Source organism: Festucalex cinctus, chromosome 3 (assembly GCF_051991245.1).
Source record: "Festucalex cinctus isolate MCC-2025b chromosome 3, RoL_Fcin_1.0, whole genome shotgun sequence".
NCBI lineage: Eukaryota > Metazoa > Chordata > Actinopteri > Syngnathiformes > Syngnathidae > Festucalex > Festucalex cinctus.
The window spans coordinates 33,482,046-33,500,292 of NC_135413.1; the positions used below are offsets into that span (position 1 = coordinate 33,482,046).

At 53.4% G+C, this 18,247-nt stretch overlaps 1 protein-coding gene across 5 annotated transcripts; it reads left to right on the forward strand.

The window, feature by feature from the left end:
- Positions 1–97: 97 nt before the first annotated feature.
- zfc3h1 (zinc finger C3H1-type containing) lies at positions 98–18,179 on the forward strand. 5 transcript variants are annotated; one of them, XM_077517927.1, is made up of 33 exons: positions 99–813; positions 2,461–2,820; positions 2,882–3,024; positions 3,447–3,986; positions 4,054–4,177; positions 4,506–4,663; positions 4,728–4,880; positions 5,910–6,065; positions 6,132–6,397; positions 7,457–7,564; positions 7,637–7,811; positions 7,894–8,022; positions 8,975–9,580; positions 9,665–9,762; positions 10,156–10,287; positions 10,359–10,480; positions 11,367–11,468; positions 11,541–11,663; positions 12,051–12,216; positions 12,286–12,472; positions 12,540–12,737; positions 13,509–13,734; positions 13,911–14,016; positions 14,080–14,278; positions 15,050–15,144; positions 15,218–15,328; positions 15,962–16,066; positions 16,157–16,295; positions 16,884–16,984; positions 17,079–17,180; positions 17,256–17,295; positions 17,462–17,524; positions 17,611–18,179. In XM_077517927.1, the coding sequence occupies exons 1-33, from the start codon at positions 159–161 to the stop codon at positions 17,770–17,772; spliced, it is 6,150 nt and encodes a 2,049-aa protein (XP_077374053.1). In that variant the 5' UTR covers positions 99–158; the 3' UTR covers positions 17,773–18,179. The 5 variants fall into 5 exon arrangements, with proteins under 5 accessions (XP_077374051.1, XP_077374052.1, XP_077374053.1 ...); XM_077517928.1 differs by having other exon boundaries at positions 3,447–3,726; positions 3,799–3,986; positions 17,462–18,179; XM_077517925.1 differs by having other exon boundaries at positions 98–813; positions 17,462–18,179.
- The last annotated feature ends 68 nt before the right edge of the window (positions 18,180–18,247 follow it).

Here is an 18,247-nt window from a genome sequence, read left to right on the forward strand (position 1 = left end):
CGTTTCGACTTTCAAACCCAAATCAAACGAGCACCTTCACTCCTTCCCAGTTGGTGGCGCTACTGCACCCACAAGTTGCTTGCCAAGCGCCGAAAAAGCACAACAAAAGAAGAAAGAAGACGAAGAAGTGAAGTAAAGTGAAGTGAGTGGCGATTCGAATGCGACTCGAGCGAACCAAACTCGTCTCGGAGCAGGACGAGCGACTGAAAGTGGCACAAAATGGCCTCGACGAGGTGAAGACGAGCACTGCAAACTCGCCACCGGCCCCGTGGGTGTCCGTCGCCATGAATTCGGAGTCGGCGCCTGCGGTCCCGACCGACGACGTCGAGTTGGAAGACGGCGAAATCTGCGACGACGACGGCGGCGAGGAGAAAGCGGCCGCCGCCGCCGCCGCCGCCCAGCGGGGGGAGGGGAGCGACAACAGGCCCTCGCGGGCTCCGAGACCGCCCTACGCCAACCACCCGCCGCCAGACTTCCGCAACGTGATGGCCTTCGACGTCCACGGAGCCCCCAAGCACCGGCAGCAGTGCGGGCCGAGCGGGCCGGACCGACCTCACGCTTCCGGCCCGCGGCCGCGGCCGCTGCCGGGGCCCGGGCCGGGTCCGGGGATCGCCCCCATGTGCGGCGGGCCCGGTCCGCGGCCCAGCTTCTGGGAGCGGAGCCACGGCGCCCTGGGGAGATTCAGACACCGAAGCTTCCCCAACCGAGGAGGGCGAGGGGCCTGGCACCGAGGGGGCTGGGCCGGACATAGACCGCCCGTGGCTCGTTACGGACCGGGGCCGGCCGAGAATAGCGGCAGCCCGGGCAGGAAACGTATCCTTTCTCTAACATTCCATAACGGACTAACAACAACAACAACAACAAAACAAAAACGAAACCGAGGAGAAAATCGATTGTGGCGTAACGAAACCGAGGAGAAAATCGTTTGTGGCGTTTTCCACACATGCTCGCGAATGGTTAACGGAAGGCGACTTCATTTCATACTCGTTGTTATTCACACAGCTATAAACGCCGAAAACGCATTTCCAGTACATCTGGATACATTTAAGCAAAGGCAACCTAAGTAAGTTGTTGAAATGGCTAAAGTACATATGCTGACATTTGAAGCGCATTTCAAACTCAAGGCAGGAAACTAAAGACTATATAGTGAGTCGGGATAGACCGATTATCGGCATCGGCCTTTTTGCGAATCTTTTTTTATGAAGGCCGATCATGCTGGCATCTCACTGAGCGGTGAATTCGTGCGAACGTAGCCAATTTAGGGTTTTCATCAGGATTTGTAAGATGTTGACAGAAAGTTTTTGTCGCAAAAAGATTTTGAACATATTCAGACCATTTTTCACTGTCTGCGAAGATTTTTGAAACCTTTTACGAACCCTGACCAAAACCCCAAATGAGTTACATTGGCAATTTCGCATGCATTTTTCATTTCGGAATTTAATTTTCCACATATTAAGAGACGATGCTGTTGTGAACTCCCTACACTTTATTAAAAAAATCAAAATTAAGAAATGATGTTGATTTTTTTTAAACTTATTTATAGTATAAACTTTAGGGAACTAGTTACTTGCTTAGTTTTGAATTTCGCTGAACACATGCTGTTGACCCTGGAAGCTCTCTGCAACTTTTGTTACAATTTGTAAACAAAGCAGTCTATTTTTTATATGTGGGAAATTCAAATATATATATATATATATATTTTTTTTTAATTTTGACGCTAATATTTTCTCTTTTTCTGCAAATGAATATCAGCTTGAAATATCGATTTTCGGCCTCCCTGGCTACTAATAATTAGGGATGTAACTATAAGCGCGATTTCGTGATATTAAAATTGCCACAATATCGTCATCATGTTCACGATATTTAAATGCACACATCTGTTCAAAAAGTCAGGCAGTTTTAGCGCCCTCCGGTGGCTAGTTTTTTAGTGCAATATAATTTTTATTCGGGATCTTTTGGCCCTTCTATGTTTCAAATCAACACTAATTGTCAGATGAAGGGGAACGTAACACATCTGTGAAGCAAGTTGATATGTGGAGGAACTCAATGTGTGCGTGCATTAACAACATAATATAATAACATAACATTGATGTTATGTACAAAAGCACAATTTTGTACTTTTTTTTTAAATTTTTTTACACAATATTGTGACCTTTTTTAAATATCACCAACCTCCCCACAATATCGTGATAATTATCATATGGTGAGCTTCATATTGTCGTATCGTGACACGCATGCCGTATGGAAAACCACATCGGTCTATTTGATTTTCAAAATGCCGAGCAAACCAAACCCGGTTTTTAACGCCGAAACTATTTGCGACGTGCTTCGCCGTTCTCAATGCAGCGAGGGCAACGTTGAGCATTTGTTGAGCGGCAGGTCACAACATACTTGAGCTTTTCCAAAAGCACCAGTTGACTTGAAGATGACGAGCGGCGCTTCCTTGACGCGGGCCCGCAGAAAAGCCGCCGGGAAGGAACCCGGCCAGGCGGGCGCCGCTCGGCCTGGCCAAGAGCGACGGCGCCGAGTCCTTTGAGGACCTGCTGGCCAAGTACAAGCAGATCCAGCTGGAGCTGGAGTGCATCCGCAAGGAGGAGGCCAAGGTCCAGGGGGCGGGGGCCAAAGGTCAAGAGGCGGAGCCCGAGGTTCAGCGGGCGTCGGCCGAGTGTCCCGCCCAAGCCGTCGCGCCTGCCCAAGCGTCGGCGCGCGTCCCGGCGGAGGACAAGAAAAGTTTCCAGGCGTTCAACATCAAACCTCTGCGCGCCAAACTGGTCACGCTGGCCAGTCTGGACGCCGGCGGCGAGGAGGAGGAGAAGGACGGTGAGTTGACCGGTTAACCGTTGACTTGAAGCGCCGTTGACTTCCCGTCTGGTTGGCGCAGCCGCGCGGGCCGACGCCGAGGCTGCGAGCAAAGCAAAGGTGGAGGTGTGTTGCCACGACGATGCCAACGACGACGACGACGGCAAAACGCCCGGCAGAGAGTCGTCGGCCTCCAGCGACGACGTCTTCATCTGTCTCGACGAGGTAAGCGGCCATCTTTGGAGTTCTTGGAGGCTGCTCCAAGTTGGTTTTTCACACTTCCCACCTGAAAGCGTTGGAGGTGAAAGGAAACGACCAAGATGGCGGATAGTTCAAATAACTATCGGCCATTTTGGGCGCTGCACTCCAATGAGATCGTGTGATCTCCGCCGATCATCGTTAACGCGAGAGCAAACGTAGGAGCGTAAATCGGGCTTGAGCGCTCACAGAAAGGCAACAAAACCAAACTGCTGAAACACCCGACGGAAAGATGCGACTTTGCCTTTGAAATGGAACCGATTGATTTTGGGTTTTGTTTGTTTGCAGATGTTAAAAAAGGTCGTCAGTCAAAAGGGGAACGCGCCGATTATTTGTTGCGTAAAAGTTTGGTGTGGGGAAACGTTCCAATAAAGTTGCGGCGCTTGCAGCTGGGCGGTCAGGTGGAGGAGGACGACCTGTCGGAGCTGCAGCTGCGTCTGCTGGCGCTGCAGTCGGCCAGCCGCAAGTGGCAGCAGCAGGAGCAGCAGGTGATGAAGAGGAGCAGGGAACCCGCCGGCGGCGGGACCGGCTCCAAGACTCGGGAGCGCCAGCGGGACAAGAGCAAGCCCGGGAGCAGGGAGCGGCCCAGGACCCCCGCCAATGCCAAGCCCGCCCCCGTCGCCAGAACTCCTTCGGACAGAAGCGGGCCCAAGAAGAGCGGCGGCTCGGGTGAGCGGCCGCGACGGGCCGGCGCGCGCGCGCGTGCGTCCGTCCGTCACGCCGGCGCTTGTGGTCTTGTAGCCTCGGCCGGCAAGCAGGCGCTGCGCAAGCGGCAGCTGCGCACGTGGAAGCTGCAGCGCCAGCGCGACCAAGACGAGCGGCACAAACGCGAGGACGAAATCCGCCGCATCCGCGACCTGTCCAACCAGGACGAGCAGTACAAGCGCTTCATGAAGCTGGTGGGCGGCAAGACGCACGCCGGCGCCAAGGTACGGACGCCCGCGCCGCAGACCGGATCCTTCGCTCGCCCTCTTCAAGCGCGTCTCACTTCGGCAGGTCAGAGACGGCGACGGGAGGAGGTCCGGCGGCAGGACGGGCCCGGACGCCGCCGGGAACCTCTACCAGTACGATAACTACGAGCAGGTCGCCATGGAAACGGACAGCGAGCCCGGTTCTCCAGGTGAGTTTCGGGGTGGGCAAGTTTTGGATCTTGCCCCCCGGCATGGAGTGAGTTGACTTGTGTCCAAATTGGCTCCTCGGGGACTCGGGCCCTGGACGACTGGACTTGTGAGTTACTTGATCAATGCAAGTGGAGCAAAGGTCGAATTCTTCAGCTTCAGGTCAAGAATGTGTCGTTTTGGTTTTCCACTGCAAAATGATGTCATTTTGTTCTTTTGAATGCCAAAAGTTAACAAGCAATATTGATGGCCCAAAAATAACCTGACGATGACGATGATGACTTTATGCCTGTCAAATGCAAAGCAAACTTTGAGTTTTTCCCTAGCAAGGCAAAGGTGACGGCGGCCCGCCGGTCATCGTGTCCCGCTCGTCCGTTGACTTGGGCGCAGCCGTCAAATGTGTTTTGTGTGTGTGCTGTTGTTCAGCACGCGCGGCGCTCCCCAGCGAAGGCTCGTCGGCGGTGCCCGTGCCGGCGCTTCACCTGACGGTACGTACGCCCGCTCGTCGGATGTCGGGAGCGCGTCTGAACTCGTCTGCTCTGCTGTCGGCAGGCGTCGGCCGCCTGCGCGCCGCCCTTGCCGCCGCCCCCTCCGGCGCTGCCGCCCAAGCCTCCGTTTGCCGACGAGGAAGAGGAGGAGGAGATGCTCCTGCGCGAGACCTGCCTCATGTCCATGGCCAGCAAACGCGTCGGCGCCGCCGCCGAGGTTCACTTTACACTTTGCTCCGCCTCCTTGGCGCCGGCCCGCCTTTCAAAATGAATTTCAAATTGCTCAAACTGACTGAATTCAAACGAAAATTCAAAAAACAATTTCGTTCACCAAATCAAAAACAAAAATGCTTCTTAAAAAACAAAAACTCACTCAAACTCCATTTTAGGAACTCTAATTAGTACAAAAATGTCCTTGGTTTTCGTCTTTGGTGATGAATTGAATGCGCGATGATTTGAAATGTCTTTTGATCATTTGAAAATGTGATGACGTCACTTCCATTTTTCTTTTTTAATATAGTGCACAAGTGATATACAGTTTTTTAATTTTTAAACAATACTGAAACTAACTAAAATGATTTATGAAATAACAAAAACTAATCCAAACTAGCAGAACCTCCCTGAAAACATTTAAAAAACAAAACTCAAGCTAAATAGAAACTGAGTAAAAATTCCAGAACTATAATAATAATGACTGAAACACAAAACAATCATTAAAAAGTCCCCCCGCCCCCCCCATGCGTAATGGTGACGACAAGTTTGCCCCCCAAAAATGGCCAAAATTTTGTTGATGGTAAGCAGATCTTCAGATGAAGTTTGGACGTTTTGTTCATGAATATTTGGAAACAAGCATTTTGACGAGGCTCACGTGATAGAGTGGCTGCCCCCCAAGCCTAAAGTTGCGGGTTCCATCCTGTTCAGTTGCCCTTGAGCAGCAAATCTCGTCATCAGTAGGCGTGTCCTCAATTTTTTTTTTTTTTTCTTTTGACATTTGACAGCTCGTGCAAAAAAAAAATTTGCAAACAAACGTTGACCTTGAAAATATTTAGTTTTGCAATTGCGCAAACGTGCTCTGAAAAGTGACTCGCCAATTGTCACTTTCACTCATGACGTGATGTGACAAGACGCCACGTCTTGACCTCCTCACGTGACCTCCGCCTGTCGCCGTTTGGCTTCCATCACGTCGTCACTTGTGAAAGGGAATGCCGGCAAATCCTTGACGTGGCGCTCGCTCGTCTGTTGGCAGGAGCCGCCGTGGAGCGCTCCGCCCTCCCCGACGCCGCCGCCGGCCCCCGAGCAGCCCGGCAGAGGAAACCTGAGCGCCGTCAGCCTCAACACCATGACCACGCTGCGTGGAAACAACAAGTTCGCCCGAGGAGCAGCTGCCAGAGCGCCGCTGGTGGTACGATGATGTCGATGACGATGACGATGACGATGACGGTGGTGACGCTGCGTTTCTCATGCGCAGCTGCCACGCCACAAGTCTGTGGTGGTGTCCCTGAACGTCTCGGACGACAGCGACTCGGACTCGGACTTGGACGCGGCGGCGCAGGGCATGTTCGGCGGCTTGGAGTTCATGATCAAAGAAGCCCGCCGGACGGCCGAGGTCAACGCCGGCAAGTCGAAAGGCGCGGCGGCGACCTCTGAGAAGGAGAACAATCCGGTGCGCACGCCCGAAGCCTTGCCGGAGGCCAAGAAGGCCGAGTACCGATTCCTCAGGGACGAGCTGGCCAGGTATGACCGCCGTTGGCTCGGCCGTGCACGTACGTTGAAAGCGGCCCGTGCTGATGTCATTTCCTGTCCGCAACAAAATGGCGGCCCCCGTTGACACGAAAGTTTCTTTCCCTTTGGGCAGTTCAGTTCGTCCACACGGTTTCGGAGCTTGACAGCCGTCACTTTTGCGGTCGGGCTCGGCAGTGGAAAGATTTGAAAAGCTTCCGTTGCGATGTGGACGCCATACGCGAGATAGCGACTGTCAACAACAATGGCGGATAGCCGCGTCGTCGTCGTTTTGTCGTTTTGCGCAACCTCCTTAGCTTGTTTATGCTTTGACGGCAAAACGTTTGCGTGAATGGTCACTTCTCCTCTCACTGATCTCTATATATGAGTGGATAGCCCCAACGCGCCCGTGCAAGCCGTTGAAGCCACAGGGCGGCCATCTTGCCCCTCCCGTCTCGCCTTTTTCTTTTCGCGCTCAGTTCTGTTCAACTACACTTAGAATTCTTTCATGGCAAAAAAGTTTCCTCCTGTAAACATCATCAAGCATATCATATTCATACGTGTATTTCAGGCAAGTTGTCAAATGTCTGAAGTCCTCTTGATTATGTTGATTAAATGGAAAACAGCATAAATGATGCTGTTTCTACTAAGTACTCTCCAATTTCAATCCCGTCATCATATCGGATCATATGCCGACAAACGTTTGTTGGGAGGAGCAATATGGCGGCCTCAAAAGTCTTGGCCTGTTGCTTATTCAGATGATGCTTGGTGCTCTTGGCTGATTCTTCTTCTACGCTTTCTGTTAACGTTCTGTGGCAGCACGACAGACTTGACATCTACATGGCGGCCGTTAAACGTCCTCGGCGGCGTCTTTTGGACGCTCGCATGTCTTGAGACGTTTTGTCTGGACAACGTTTGTTTGACAACCAAACTTCCGTGTGAACGGGGCCATTTTTCTGCTCAACTCCAATTCTGCAAAGGCCATCATCATCATCATCATCATCATCCAAATGTCATCTTTTCACATTTTGTCCACCATTGAAGCATTTATGGTTGTGTGTGTGCGCGCTGCAGCAGGGAGCAGCAGAAGGTGTCCAATCACGACGCCCGCTCGGCGAGCGCCGCCAATCCGGCCGCGGCGTCGCTGGTGAGCCAAGCGGAGCAGAAGCTGCGGAAGCAAAGGTGAGTAAGACGACGGGAGCGTCGCGTCACGCGACGCGTGCCGGCGTAAGCAACCCGCCGTCCCGCCGTCAGGGAGTTGCTGGTCCGAGACGAGGCGCTGCTCAAGAACCTCCTGCAGCAGCAGCTGAAGAAGTCGGAGTCCCTGAAGGCGGCCGAGTCCAAAGTGGCCCGACTGCGCGAGCAGATGCAGGCCGCTGACAAGATGGTGCTGGCCAACAAAACGCTGCTCAAGAAGATTCAGGAGCAGGTCGGGTGGAAAAACGGCAAACCAAAGCAAAAGCAGCCGCCCGCCACGTCGTTTGCTTCACCGCCGTGACCTTTGCCCTCAGGTGCGGCGTGTGGAGCACCGCGTGTTCATCAAGAAGTCGCTGGCCGCCCGCTTGGAGCAAGAACTGCTTTGGACGCAGACGGCCGCCGGACGGGAACCCAAACGCAAAGCCGGAGCCGTCCACAAGCCGGTGAGCGCGTCTGCCGCCGGCCTCATAAGTCACATCGTCATCGGAATCACCAGATAGCAGATTTCGTTCCACTGAAAGCGGACATACGGTGGTGGCAAAAACCAAATCATTTCCTCGCCTGCTTCATGAAAAATCAAGAAAAGTTTGCTAGCTGTAGCTAAGCTAGCTCCATCCAGTCTCTTTTCAATGTCTCCCCATTTCCAACACAGATGATTCCAATGACACATTTTTCCACATGAACACATTTGTTAAAAAAAAAAAAAAAAAAGTCAGGTTGATTTCCATTTGTGCAGTTCGAGCACCCTCTAGTGGCTAGTTTATTAGTGCAATTGAATTTCCATTCGGGATGTTTTGGCCTTCTATGTTTCAAATCGAAGCTAATTGTCAGATAAAGTGGAACCGAATTTGCTTGAAGCGATCAATTGTGCTTGCATCAGCAAGTAAGTGCCTCGATGTTGTTATTTGAGATTGGAGGTGCTTTATATGCATTGCTCTTATGTACAAAAGCACAACATTGGGCTATTTTTGAAGTCTGAGCTTTTTTTTTTTTTTTGACAATATTGTGATCTCTTTTTAAATATCACCAACCGCCCCACAATATCGTGCTAATTATCATATCGTGATGTTTGGATATCGTTTCATCCCTATTCAAAATGGTCTCTACTCTTATACTGTCTTGGCCGCCGACCCGCAGAGGGGACGGCTCACGAACGACAATGTGCAACCTGATGGTCTGAACTGGTTTCAAGTGGATACGTGTGCCAGAGTGCAGAAAGAAAGAAAGATAGAAAGACGCCAAGCCAGGCCCAGCTCAAGTCACCGAAATAATCAAACCGACTCCTTCCTGAATCCCCGCGTGGTCGTTTGGAGTGGACTTTGTGTAAAATCCTCAAACTGTTTGGATGACTTTGGGTGAATGTATTTTTGTAACTTTTTTTTTTTTGCGTCTCAGGCCAGGAAGCTTCAGCGCGTGGACGCCGCCAAGCACTTTGCAGCGCTGATGGCCCAGAAGCAGCGTCTGCAGCAACTGGAGTCGGAATACGCGCTGAAGATCCAGAAACTGAAGGAGGCGCAGGCCTCGCGCAACAAAGCGGCGCCGTCCGAAGCGGCCGGCGAGCGGCGCCGGCGGCGGCCCAAACCCGCCGCCGCCGCCGCGCTTCCCCAGCCCAAAGTTTGCCCCCCGGGCCCGCCTCAGCCCTCCCTGCACGACCTCACCCAGGACATCCTGGTCCTGGACAGCGAGACGGACGCCGACGAACCCGAGGAGGCGGAGTCGACGGAGGCGCCTCGCCAAGGATCGGCCCGCCCTCGCCGCTGCTCCTTCCGCCGCTCCAGCTCCACCAAACCCAACCTGGAGCAGCCCGCTTCCGCTCCTGCCCCCAAAGGCGCCAAGCCCGCCGAGAGCGCCGTGGACGCCGCCGGTCTGGACCTGGAAGCGCTCAGGAGCCGGCAGCGGCGGCGGCCGGGCCCGGGGGATGTCCTCCTGGAGGAGCTGAGCGCTCTGGGGCAGCTGACGGGCGCCGAGGAGCCGGAGTGGCGCCGGCGCAAGAGCGTCACGGTCTGCCGCCCGCCCGTGACGCAAACGCCGCTTTTGTTGCTTTGGCTTTCATCGCTCGTTTGTCTCCGTTTGCGGCGGGCGCAGGCGCTGCCGGCGGACGCCAGTCAAGCCGAGGAGGAGCCCGCCAGACCGCTTCCTTTTGGACCTTACCGCAGCCCTCTGCTGGCCTTCAAGTCTTACAGGTGAGCCGAGCAAATGTTTGTGTTGGTCGTGAGGCAGAAAAAGACGCCACCTGCAACTTTAGTTTGGGACCAATTATGTATTTGAAATCATCAAAAAACAAATCTTCCAAAAATGCACGAAATCAAAGCAAAATTGTAGCAAAACTGAATTGAATGTATGAACCTTTGGTGTGATTTATTTGGATATCAACGGCCACAATAAGGATGTTTGAAGTGATGTCATCTAGAAGCAGCCAATAGAAAAGCACCTTCAGATGATGTCACTCCCAAGCTCCTTATTAATATTGCACACAAGTAATGCACATTCTTTGAAAACTGAAACTCACTAAAGCAAAGAAAGTGTCAAAAGTGAAGTTTGCCAAAGGATCCTCAGCGCGCTTGTGCCGGCGGCAGGTTCAGTCCGTACTACCGAACCAAGGAGAAGCTGTCCCTCAGCTCGGCCACGTTCAGCAACGCCATCCGGCCCAAACGCCGCTTCTGCCGCTTCGACCTGACGGGAACGTGCAACGACGACGACTGCTCGTGGTGAGCGCCGATGACGCCGATGCTAACGATGCTAACGGTGACCACCACGACTTCCTCCTGCCGTCTTCCAGGCAACACGTGAGGAGCTGCACGCTGGCGCCAAGTCTGCTCTTCCAGGACGTGCTCTCCTACAACTTGTCTCTGATTGGCTGCTCGGACAGCAGCTCCGATAGCCAAATCGGCGCCGCCGCAGGTGAGCTCGCCTCATTTTCAGCAGTATCAAAAGGCTTTTTTCGACTTGCTGATGATGACATCACCTGTGCTGAGGAAGTAGGTCAGGGCCAATCACGGCTCACCTGTTTTCTGGGTGTGGTCAGTGAACTGAGCCATGATTGCTCGTTAACTACTTCACTACTTGGCACAGGTGGTGTCATTGGAAAAGTCTTGCATTTGGATCTTCAATGTTTTTGTTCGTCATTCGTCCATCCTGCACACGTTCCACATTAAAAGGCACCTTCACAAATGTACTTTTTCCAAAAAGTGATTCTTTCTTAAATAGTTATTTAAAAGTCTTCAAGTGAAGTTGAAGAAAGCTGTCAGTCGCCCGTCTTCTTCCTTTGTCGTGCTTGAGGGCAAATGTTTGGGAGCAGCCATGAAAATTCCATTTCCAAACTTGGCAATTTGCTCTTCTTCACTCGAATTGAAAGCCAACAAGCGCAATGTGACTTTATTTTTTGTCATTATGAGAAAAAAAACATCCGGTGGCATCATTGTAAAAATGGAATCAACTTGCCTGCGTTAAGTTGATGTTTCGACGTAAAAAGTCAGCAAGAAGAAAAATATTTCTTTGAATTTATGCTCCACATGCCGCACTGATTTTTGGTGCCGCCATTAATTCATGTGGGCATGATGAAAGGATGCGGTTATTGATCGGCATGTTGGAACGCGCTCCAAAGTAAATATTTGCAAGTGGACCAGGTTGCATGTTGCACGCCGACACCGTCTGCCAAAAGAGTGCACGACATCATTTGTTTGTTTTTAATGATACAATCGATTTGAAGGATTGCACAAGATTTCCGAGTTTGCGAGCGCACGTTGTCGTCATTGTCACCATTGAGCACTTGTGCGGTGTGTCGCAGAAACGTACGTGAGCAAGCTGTTCGGCGCGCGCAAAGACGGCATGTCGGCGGACCAGAAGGCCGTCTTCCTGCTCAGCCAAGTCAACGAGAGCCGTCGGCACGGTGAGTGCGGGGCGCCGCCTGCTTGGGGGGGGCGGGGCTCCAACTGACGGGCCCGCTTGCTTTGCGCGGCAGTGCCGCCTTTCACCACCTGGAAGGACAAAAGGAAATGGAGGCCGTCGGCACCGGGCCAGCGCCTCGCCGAGCGCGCCGGCGAGGAAGACGCCGCTGAAGAGGAGCGCACGTGCGCCGCCGCAGGTCGGTCTCGCTGTATGCGCGCATGCGCGCGAGCCAACGTTGCAATATTTGAATGCCGAGGCAAGAATAACGTCGACGTGCGTCTCGTTCAATTTTCTTGCCATGGCAGCAAAAGTGCAAAGTGGCTGCTGGCCTCGTTTGGTTGCGTCGTTTGCTTCGCTCCTGCAAATTTCCAAAAGCACAACGGCAAATGGCCGCTTGCACGCCTCAGGTCAAAGGTGACCCTTTCGTGACCCCATTTGGGCCAACAGCAGCCACCTGATTGACGCACACTAAAAAGTGTTGTCGCTAAATATTGTCGCTCGCCGGTCGCGTTTCCCGCCGTGGGTTGTTGCCGGGGCGCAAGCGTGCGTGACGATGACGCGAATGCGGTGCGCTCGCCGGCAGACGGCGACGCGGGCCGGCCGGACGCTCTCGTGACGTCGGAGGACAAACGTTACTTTGTGAGCGACACGGACGACATCGGCAAGCTGGAGAGCGGCGTGCTGGAGAAACCGGCCGACACGCAGCTGTGGATCAAGCTGGCCTTCCGATACCTCCGCCAAGGCGACACGTATGCCGTCCGTCCGTCCGTCCGCCCCGCCGCCGCCATCCGCCGTCTGACGGTGTCCTTTTTTTGCAGCCCGTCCAGCGAGTGCTTGGAGGCGGCGCTCAACACGCTGTCGCGCGCGCTGGAGAACAACTGCGAGGACCCCGAAGTGTGGACGCACTACCTGACGCTGTTCGCTCGCCGCGGACGGCGCGACGAAGTGGAGGAGATGTGCCAGATGGCCGTGGAGCACGCGCCGCACCGCCGCGTCTGGTGGAACGTGAGTACGAACCCACGCCCAACGTCCGCTTGCGGCGCCAGCCGGCGTGACGTCATTTTCCGTCCAGTATCTGAGCCTGTCGGCCACGTTTGAGGCCAAGGACTCGGTTTGCGAGCGACTCGTCAACTTCCTGCTGGCGTGCGAGGACGCGTCGTCGTCGGAGGAGGGGGAGGAGCTTTCCTTCCAGCTGTTGGAGGCGCTCGTCTACCGCGTCCACTTGAACGTCTTCGCGGGCCGCCCGGACGCCGCCCTCGCCCTCTTCCAGGTACACGCAAACTTGCGTTATTCTCTTTTCATTTTGGTATCGTTTGTAGTTTATTATGAATGCTTTATCAGTCAGCATTTTTTCATTTAGTCTTTTTTTTTTTTTTTCCCCCCCCATTAAAAGTATGTTTTTAATGTACTCGTTACACAGCGCGGTTTCTATTTTCTGTCTCCGTAATGCAATATGATGCAGCGACACTGTTGCAAAGGTTTCATCAAGACGAATCCGCAATGGTCGTATGTCTGCGGTCGGACGAGCGCTTGGAGAGAAACGTGTGTGACGATGATGATGATAAATGTTAATGAGTTGAAGGGGGCGTGTCTTATCACTGTTGTTCTTGAGTGAAGGTGAAAAACGAGAAAGTTGCTCCCAAAAAAGAATTCCAATTTTTATTTCAGAAATGAAAAGGTCAAACTTATCTGCCTGATCATCAAAAACCAAAAAATGAACACCAGCTTTCAATGTAACGATTGTATCAAAACGATTCAGCAGCATGTCATTTGCAATATGTATTTTCCAGTAAGTAAAGATAAGACTGAGATGATTTTGTTTTGCAATCCAGATTGTTGCACAAGCTGACAATAAATTGCTGCTTTTTACTTTTTTGCCATTGAATTTGTGCATATGAAGTGTTGCAATGTGCTGATTTAGCGTCAACATTGTTTTGAGGCGGTTCAACTCCATCCATTGATTCCCTTTCCATAAAAGCAAGATGGATCCGTGTGGCTTTTTTGGCCGTGCGACGGCTTGACGCGCGCTGTTGCTTTTCAGGCGGCGTTGGAGGGCGTGGCCGGCCGGCGTCTGCGGGTCGGCCACCGCGCGCTGGCCTGGCTGTGGTGGATCCACCTGAAGGAGTTTGGCCGGCTGCCGTCCGTCCTGTCGGACGCGTCCGAGTCGGGCCCGGCCAGGCTGGCGGGCGCCCAACGCTTCCTGCTGCCGTGGCGCTCGGCCGCCGACGTCGCCACGCCGCACCAGCAGCTGCTGCGCCTCTTCGCAGGTGAGAGGCGCCTGTGACGTGACGTGACGTGACGTGACGTGACGTGACGTGACGTGACGTGACGTGACGTGACGTGACGTGACGTGACGTGACGTCACGTCACGTCACGTCACGTGACGTGACATTTGTTTGTTTGTCTGTTTGTTTGTTTGTTTGTTTGCCCGCGTGCGCGCCAGACGCCATCGGGCGGTGCAGCGACCAATCGCTGGCGCCGCGCCAGAGGACGTTGGCGTGCCTGCCGCTGCACGTCAACCTGCTGCTCCTGCACGAGCTGTCGGACAGGTGAGACCTTCCTTCGGACTCGGACGTTTGCGCGCGCGCGACCTGACCAGCGCGTGTGCGCAGGTTTTCGGAAGGCGTGTCCTTGTGCGAGGCGCTGCTGGAGGCGTGTCCCGACTCGTGCGTCCTGCGCGACGTCCTGTGCCGGCTGCACGTGCGCTCGGGAAACGCGGAGGGCGCCGTCGACGCGTGGCTGCGCGCGCTGGCCCGCCGCCCGCACGACGCGCGACTCTTCTACCACTGCTGCCGCTTCCTCATGGATCAGGTGGGCGCAAACGAGCCACCTTGCGCGGTCGGATGTTTGGAAGGTGAAATGCAACGTGAAGCTTCCGCTCGGCAGACCAAACGTTGCCGGCTTCGCCAATGTTATTCTTTTTTGGTGTTGTCTCAAGGACGTTTTGCCAACAATTTTATTTGAGCTTTGTATTGTTTATTTTGATAGTCTTACCAAAAAAAAACAAGAATAAAATGCTAACCTTAACCGGATACTTGAGAATCCCGTGAAGGTGGTGAAGTTGTCAGGAGACCAGAGGAAGGATCAGAGAAGAGATGAAAGAAAGTGAAGTCGGCTTTACCCACACGGTTACAAAGCAGAATGTTTTAGCAACCCCAGAAATTGCAAGACATATTTGACTCGTTGATCCATTTTCAGCAGTCAAAAGTTCATATTTGGTCTAAAATTCGTGTGCAACTTTTTCGTCATCCAAACGTCATTTGGATTGATGACATCATCTGTGCTGAGGAAGTAGGTAACGACCAATCATGGCTCAGTTTCCTGACCAGGTGAGCCATGATTGGCTGTTACCAGATGATGTCATCATCAGTTGACAGCAAGTCAAAAAAACATGAAAAATGGCGTTATCAAATTCATTGTGGACAAAGTCTGAACTTTTTTAATGGTTGAATGATTCAAGAATCCTTTGAATGATTGCAGAAGTCGGCAAGATGTGGCAGCAAAAAAGTGTTTTCCGCCATTGCGGGTGTTTGCGGCGTAACCGCTTGCGCTTGTTTGACTTGTTGCGATGTTTGTGGGCAGGACAAGAGCAGCGCGGTCACGCCGCTCTTGGCGGGCTTCGTCCGCTCGCTGTGCGAGGAGCGATGCGCTCACCTGCCGCCCGTCCACATCCTGCGGTGAGTCTCCGGCCGGCCGGCGGCGTCCGCTCGTGGCGAGCTCACGGAACGGCGAGCCTTTTCTGTCCTCCAGGAGCGTGCTGGGCCTCCCCTCGGATGACGTGCGGCCGTCGGCCGTGCTGAGGAAGGAAGCGGAAGACGACGTGCTGCTGCAGCAGCGCTGCTTCCTGCATCTGCTGCACTGGTACCGCCCACACGCATGACATCACATCAACGTGGAAATCATGTTTGATTGTTTTTGCCACGGATTTCGTGCACCTGAAACTCGGCAGCAACATTTGAATGTTGCGCTCTTTCCATTGCTACGTCCGTCCGTCCGTCCGTCCGTCATGTCACGGCGCGCTCGTTCCGGGCACGCTCGACATTTCCAAATGTTTCCATTCGTTCGCCTCTCCCCAATCAGCAACGAGTTTTTTTGTTGTTGGCAAGATTTTGCCAGTTCCGCTTGCACCCAAACGACTTCAATCAATCAAATGTTTGGTGATGTTGTGACCCGGATCCAATCGAGCGTCTGCCGCTTCCATGTGAAAATGCTCATCGGTGATGTGAGCGGTCGCCACGTGCCACTTGATGACCAAAAGAAACTCGACAGGCTTCAAATCTTCAGAGGAGAATCGCGACTTGAACGTTTTTGCTTTTGGTGAAACAAAATCTTAGCAATCGATGCAAAAATGACAGTTTTTATGCAAAGTGTTTTCCTTCCAAATGTCAAACCTTCTCGTCCTCGTTCTTGCTTTTTTCTTAACGAGGGAAAAGTGAGGCGATGGAAGCCGATTGGCGTTTGTCGTTGTGATGTTGTGGTCTGGTGCGCTTGCAGCCGCTGGCATTGGCTGCACGGATCGGCGGAGGCGGCGCTGGACGCCTTCGAGAGGGCGCTGGGCTCGGCGGCCGCCGGCGAGCAGCTGCAGCGCGTGTGGAGCGAGTGAGTGCGCGTGGCCGCCGCCCTTTTCAACTTTGACCCGTGTCGAGTGGCGGTGACCTTTTGCCAACATTTTGTCGTGTCTGTCGGCAGCTACTTGCAGTTCTGCGGCGAGCGCGCCGCCCGCCGTTTGCCCGACTTGGTCCTTCGCTGCCTGGGCACGGTGCCCGCCCGCCTGCAGCTGCCCTTTGACCCCACCCACTTCTGGACATCCTACCGCTTCCACAACAAGGCAAGCAGGGGGCGAGCAAGAGAGCCACGTTGTCCGTCACGTCGTCTTCGTTTCGGCAACAAAAGTCATTTTGCCAACACGCGCTTTTCGAACGGAAATGAAGGAATAAACAAAATGGCACCTTCATAAAAACTGGACTCCGATCGATGGACATTTGAGTTCATCAACAAAAACAAAAGAGACGTCAAATCTTGTCGCTGCTAATCTCTGTCATGTGACACACTGTTGACACGCCCCCTTTTCAAATCTGCAGCTCCCCAAAAACACGAATGGGACAGACAAAAAAAAGTCAATGACGGTAATAATGGAACATTCCGACAATAATCTTCATCTGACCGCTAACTAACTGACCAGCTTGTTTTTCGTCAAAAGGATGAGAAATTTTGATGTGAAATAATGTGCAACATTTCCAATCTAAAACTATCCGAAAATTGACACATTTTTGCTGACTAAAAAAATCGGGCAAATCAATGAAATGACAAAATAAAAAGGTGACGAGTTTGTTAAAAACTAACGAGCGTGATTGAAAGCGAGAGCAACTTTCAAAATGATCCCGAGCGTGAAGTGGGCGTGTTTGTCTGTGGTCAGGTGGTGTCGCTGTACCTGAGCTGGGTGGAGCCGTCGCAGCAGGCGGCGCTCCTGGAGAGACTCCATTACATGATGCCCGCCAACGTCGCCCTTGCGCTCAGGTAGGCCCCGCCCCTTTTTCTCGCTGGCTCGCTCTCGCTGGCTCGCACACGAGCGCGCGTGTGTGTCTGCGTGTGCGTGCGTGCGCGTGCGCAGGTTGATGCAGCACGAGTGGGAGGAGGGCAACGTGGAGCACGTCCGCTTCCAGGCCAGAATGTTGACCAACAGCGCCCCCAAGTGTTTGCCCGCTTGGAACGTGTGAGGAACCGCTTCAACATGTAAACGCGCGCGCGTGTCCTTGGCGCGCCTGACGCCGCCTCTTTTTCCGTGCAGCGCCATCGCCGTGGAGGCGGAGCTAAGGCAGCCGGCAGAGGTGAGGCGCTAATGCGTCGCTAACGCTAACGTCCCGGAATGTCGCTCGCTCGGTCTCGGTGACGATGGAGCGCGCCGTCGTAGCAAGCGGCCGATCGGCGTTTGTCCTTCCTCATCGTCACTCGGTGGTCTTCCTCGCGTGTGCTTTTTTCTCTTTTTGTTTGCAGGCCCGTCGTTTGGTGCAACAAGCGCTCCAGAATCTTCCGCTGTGCGCCCAACTCTGGAAACATGTAAATCACACGCATGCGAGGCTACAAGCTAACAGGAAGCGGCTAACTCCGCCCTCTTTTCTTGTTCCCGCCCCCTCCCTCCGCAGCTGCTGCAGTGGGAAGCGTGCGTGGGCGGCGCCGGCGCGGCCGAGCGCGTGGGCCGCGCGCTGTCTCGCGCCCGAGAGGTGGGCGTGGCTTTAGCCGAGCCGCTCGCCGCCGGGACGGACGACGACGTCACCGCCGCCGCGCGAGGGGCGGACGCGCTTTGACGTGTGAGGGCGGGGTCACAAAGTTGAGAGAGAGTGAGAGAGCAAAAAAAAACGGCGCCTCCTCCTGGTGTACGTAAGTATGTCTGCTGAGTGACCTTTGCTTTGTCTCACTTCCTTTCTTTCCCGGGGGGTGGGCGGGGCCCGAAGGAGGACGCTCGTCGCCATCTTTTTGTTTTTGTTGTTGTGGGGAAGGAAGCGAGCAGACTTTTTTTTTTTTGTTTTTTTTTTTGTTTTGTTGCAATCAAAGACACTTTGACACGCGTTTGCCGTTTTTCTCCATCGGGCCACAGGAAGTGACAAACGCTGGACAGGAAGCAACTCTTTTGCTATTTGCTCCTTTTTTTTGTGATTAAAAGTATTGATTATCACTTTGTTTATTTGATATTAAATCATTTCATCAAGAACGACACGACTCGTCTTTTTCTTTTTCTTTTTTTGAGTGAACAGGAAGTGAGTGCGAGGTCCTTCCTTCCTT

Bases quoted from the DNA above. Each gene is read 5' to 3' on its own strand.
- zfc3h1 (XM_077517925.1), top strand. From the start codon at position 159: ATGCGACTCGAGCGAACCAAACTCGTCTCGGAGCAGGACGAGCGACTG. The intron at 2,821-2,881 runs GTGAGTTGACCG...TGGTTGGCGCAG, and splicing joins CGAGGAGGAGGAGAAGGACG to CCGCGCGGGCCGACGCCGAG. The intron at 12,473-12,539 runs GTGAGTACGAAC...TTTTCCGTCCAG, and splicing joins ACCGCCGCGTCTGGTGGAAC to TATCTGAGCCTGTCGGCCAC.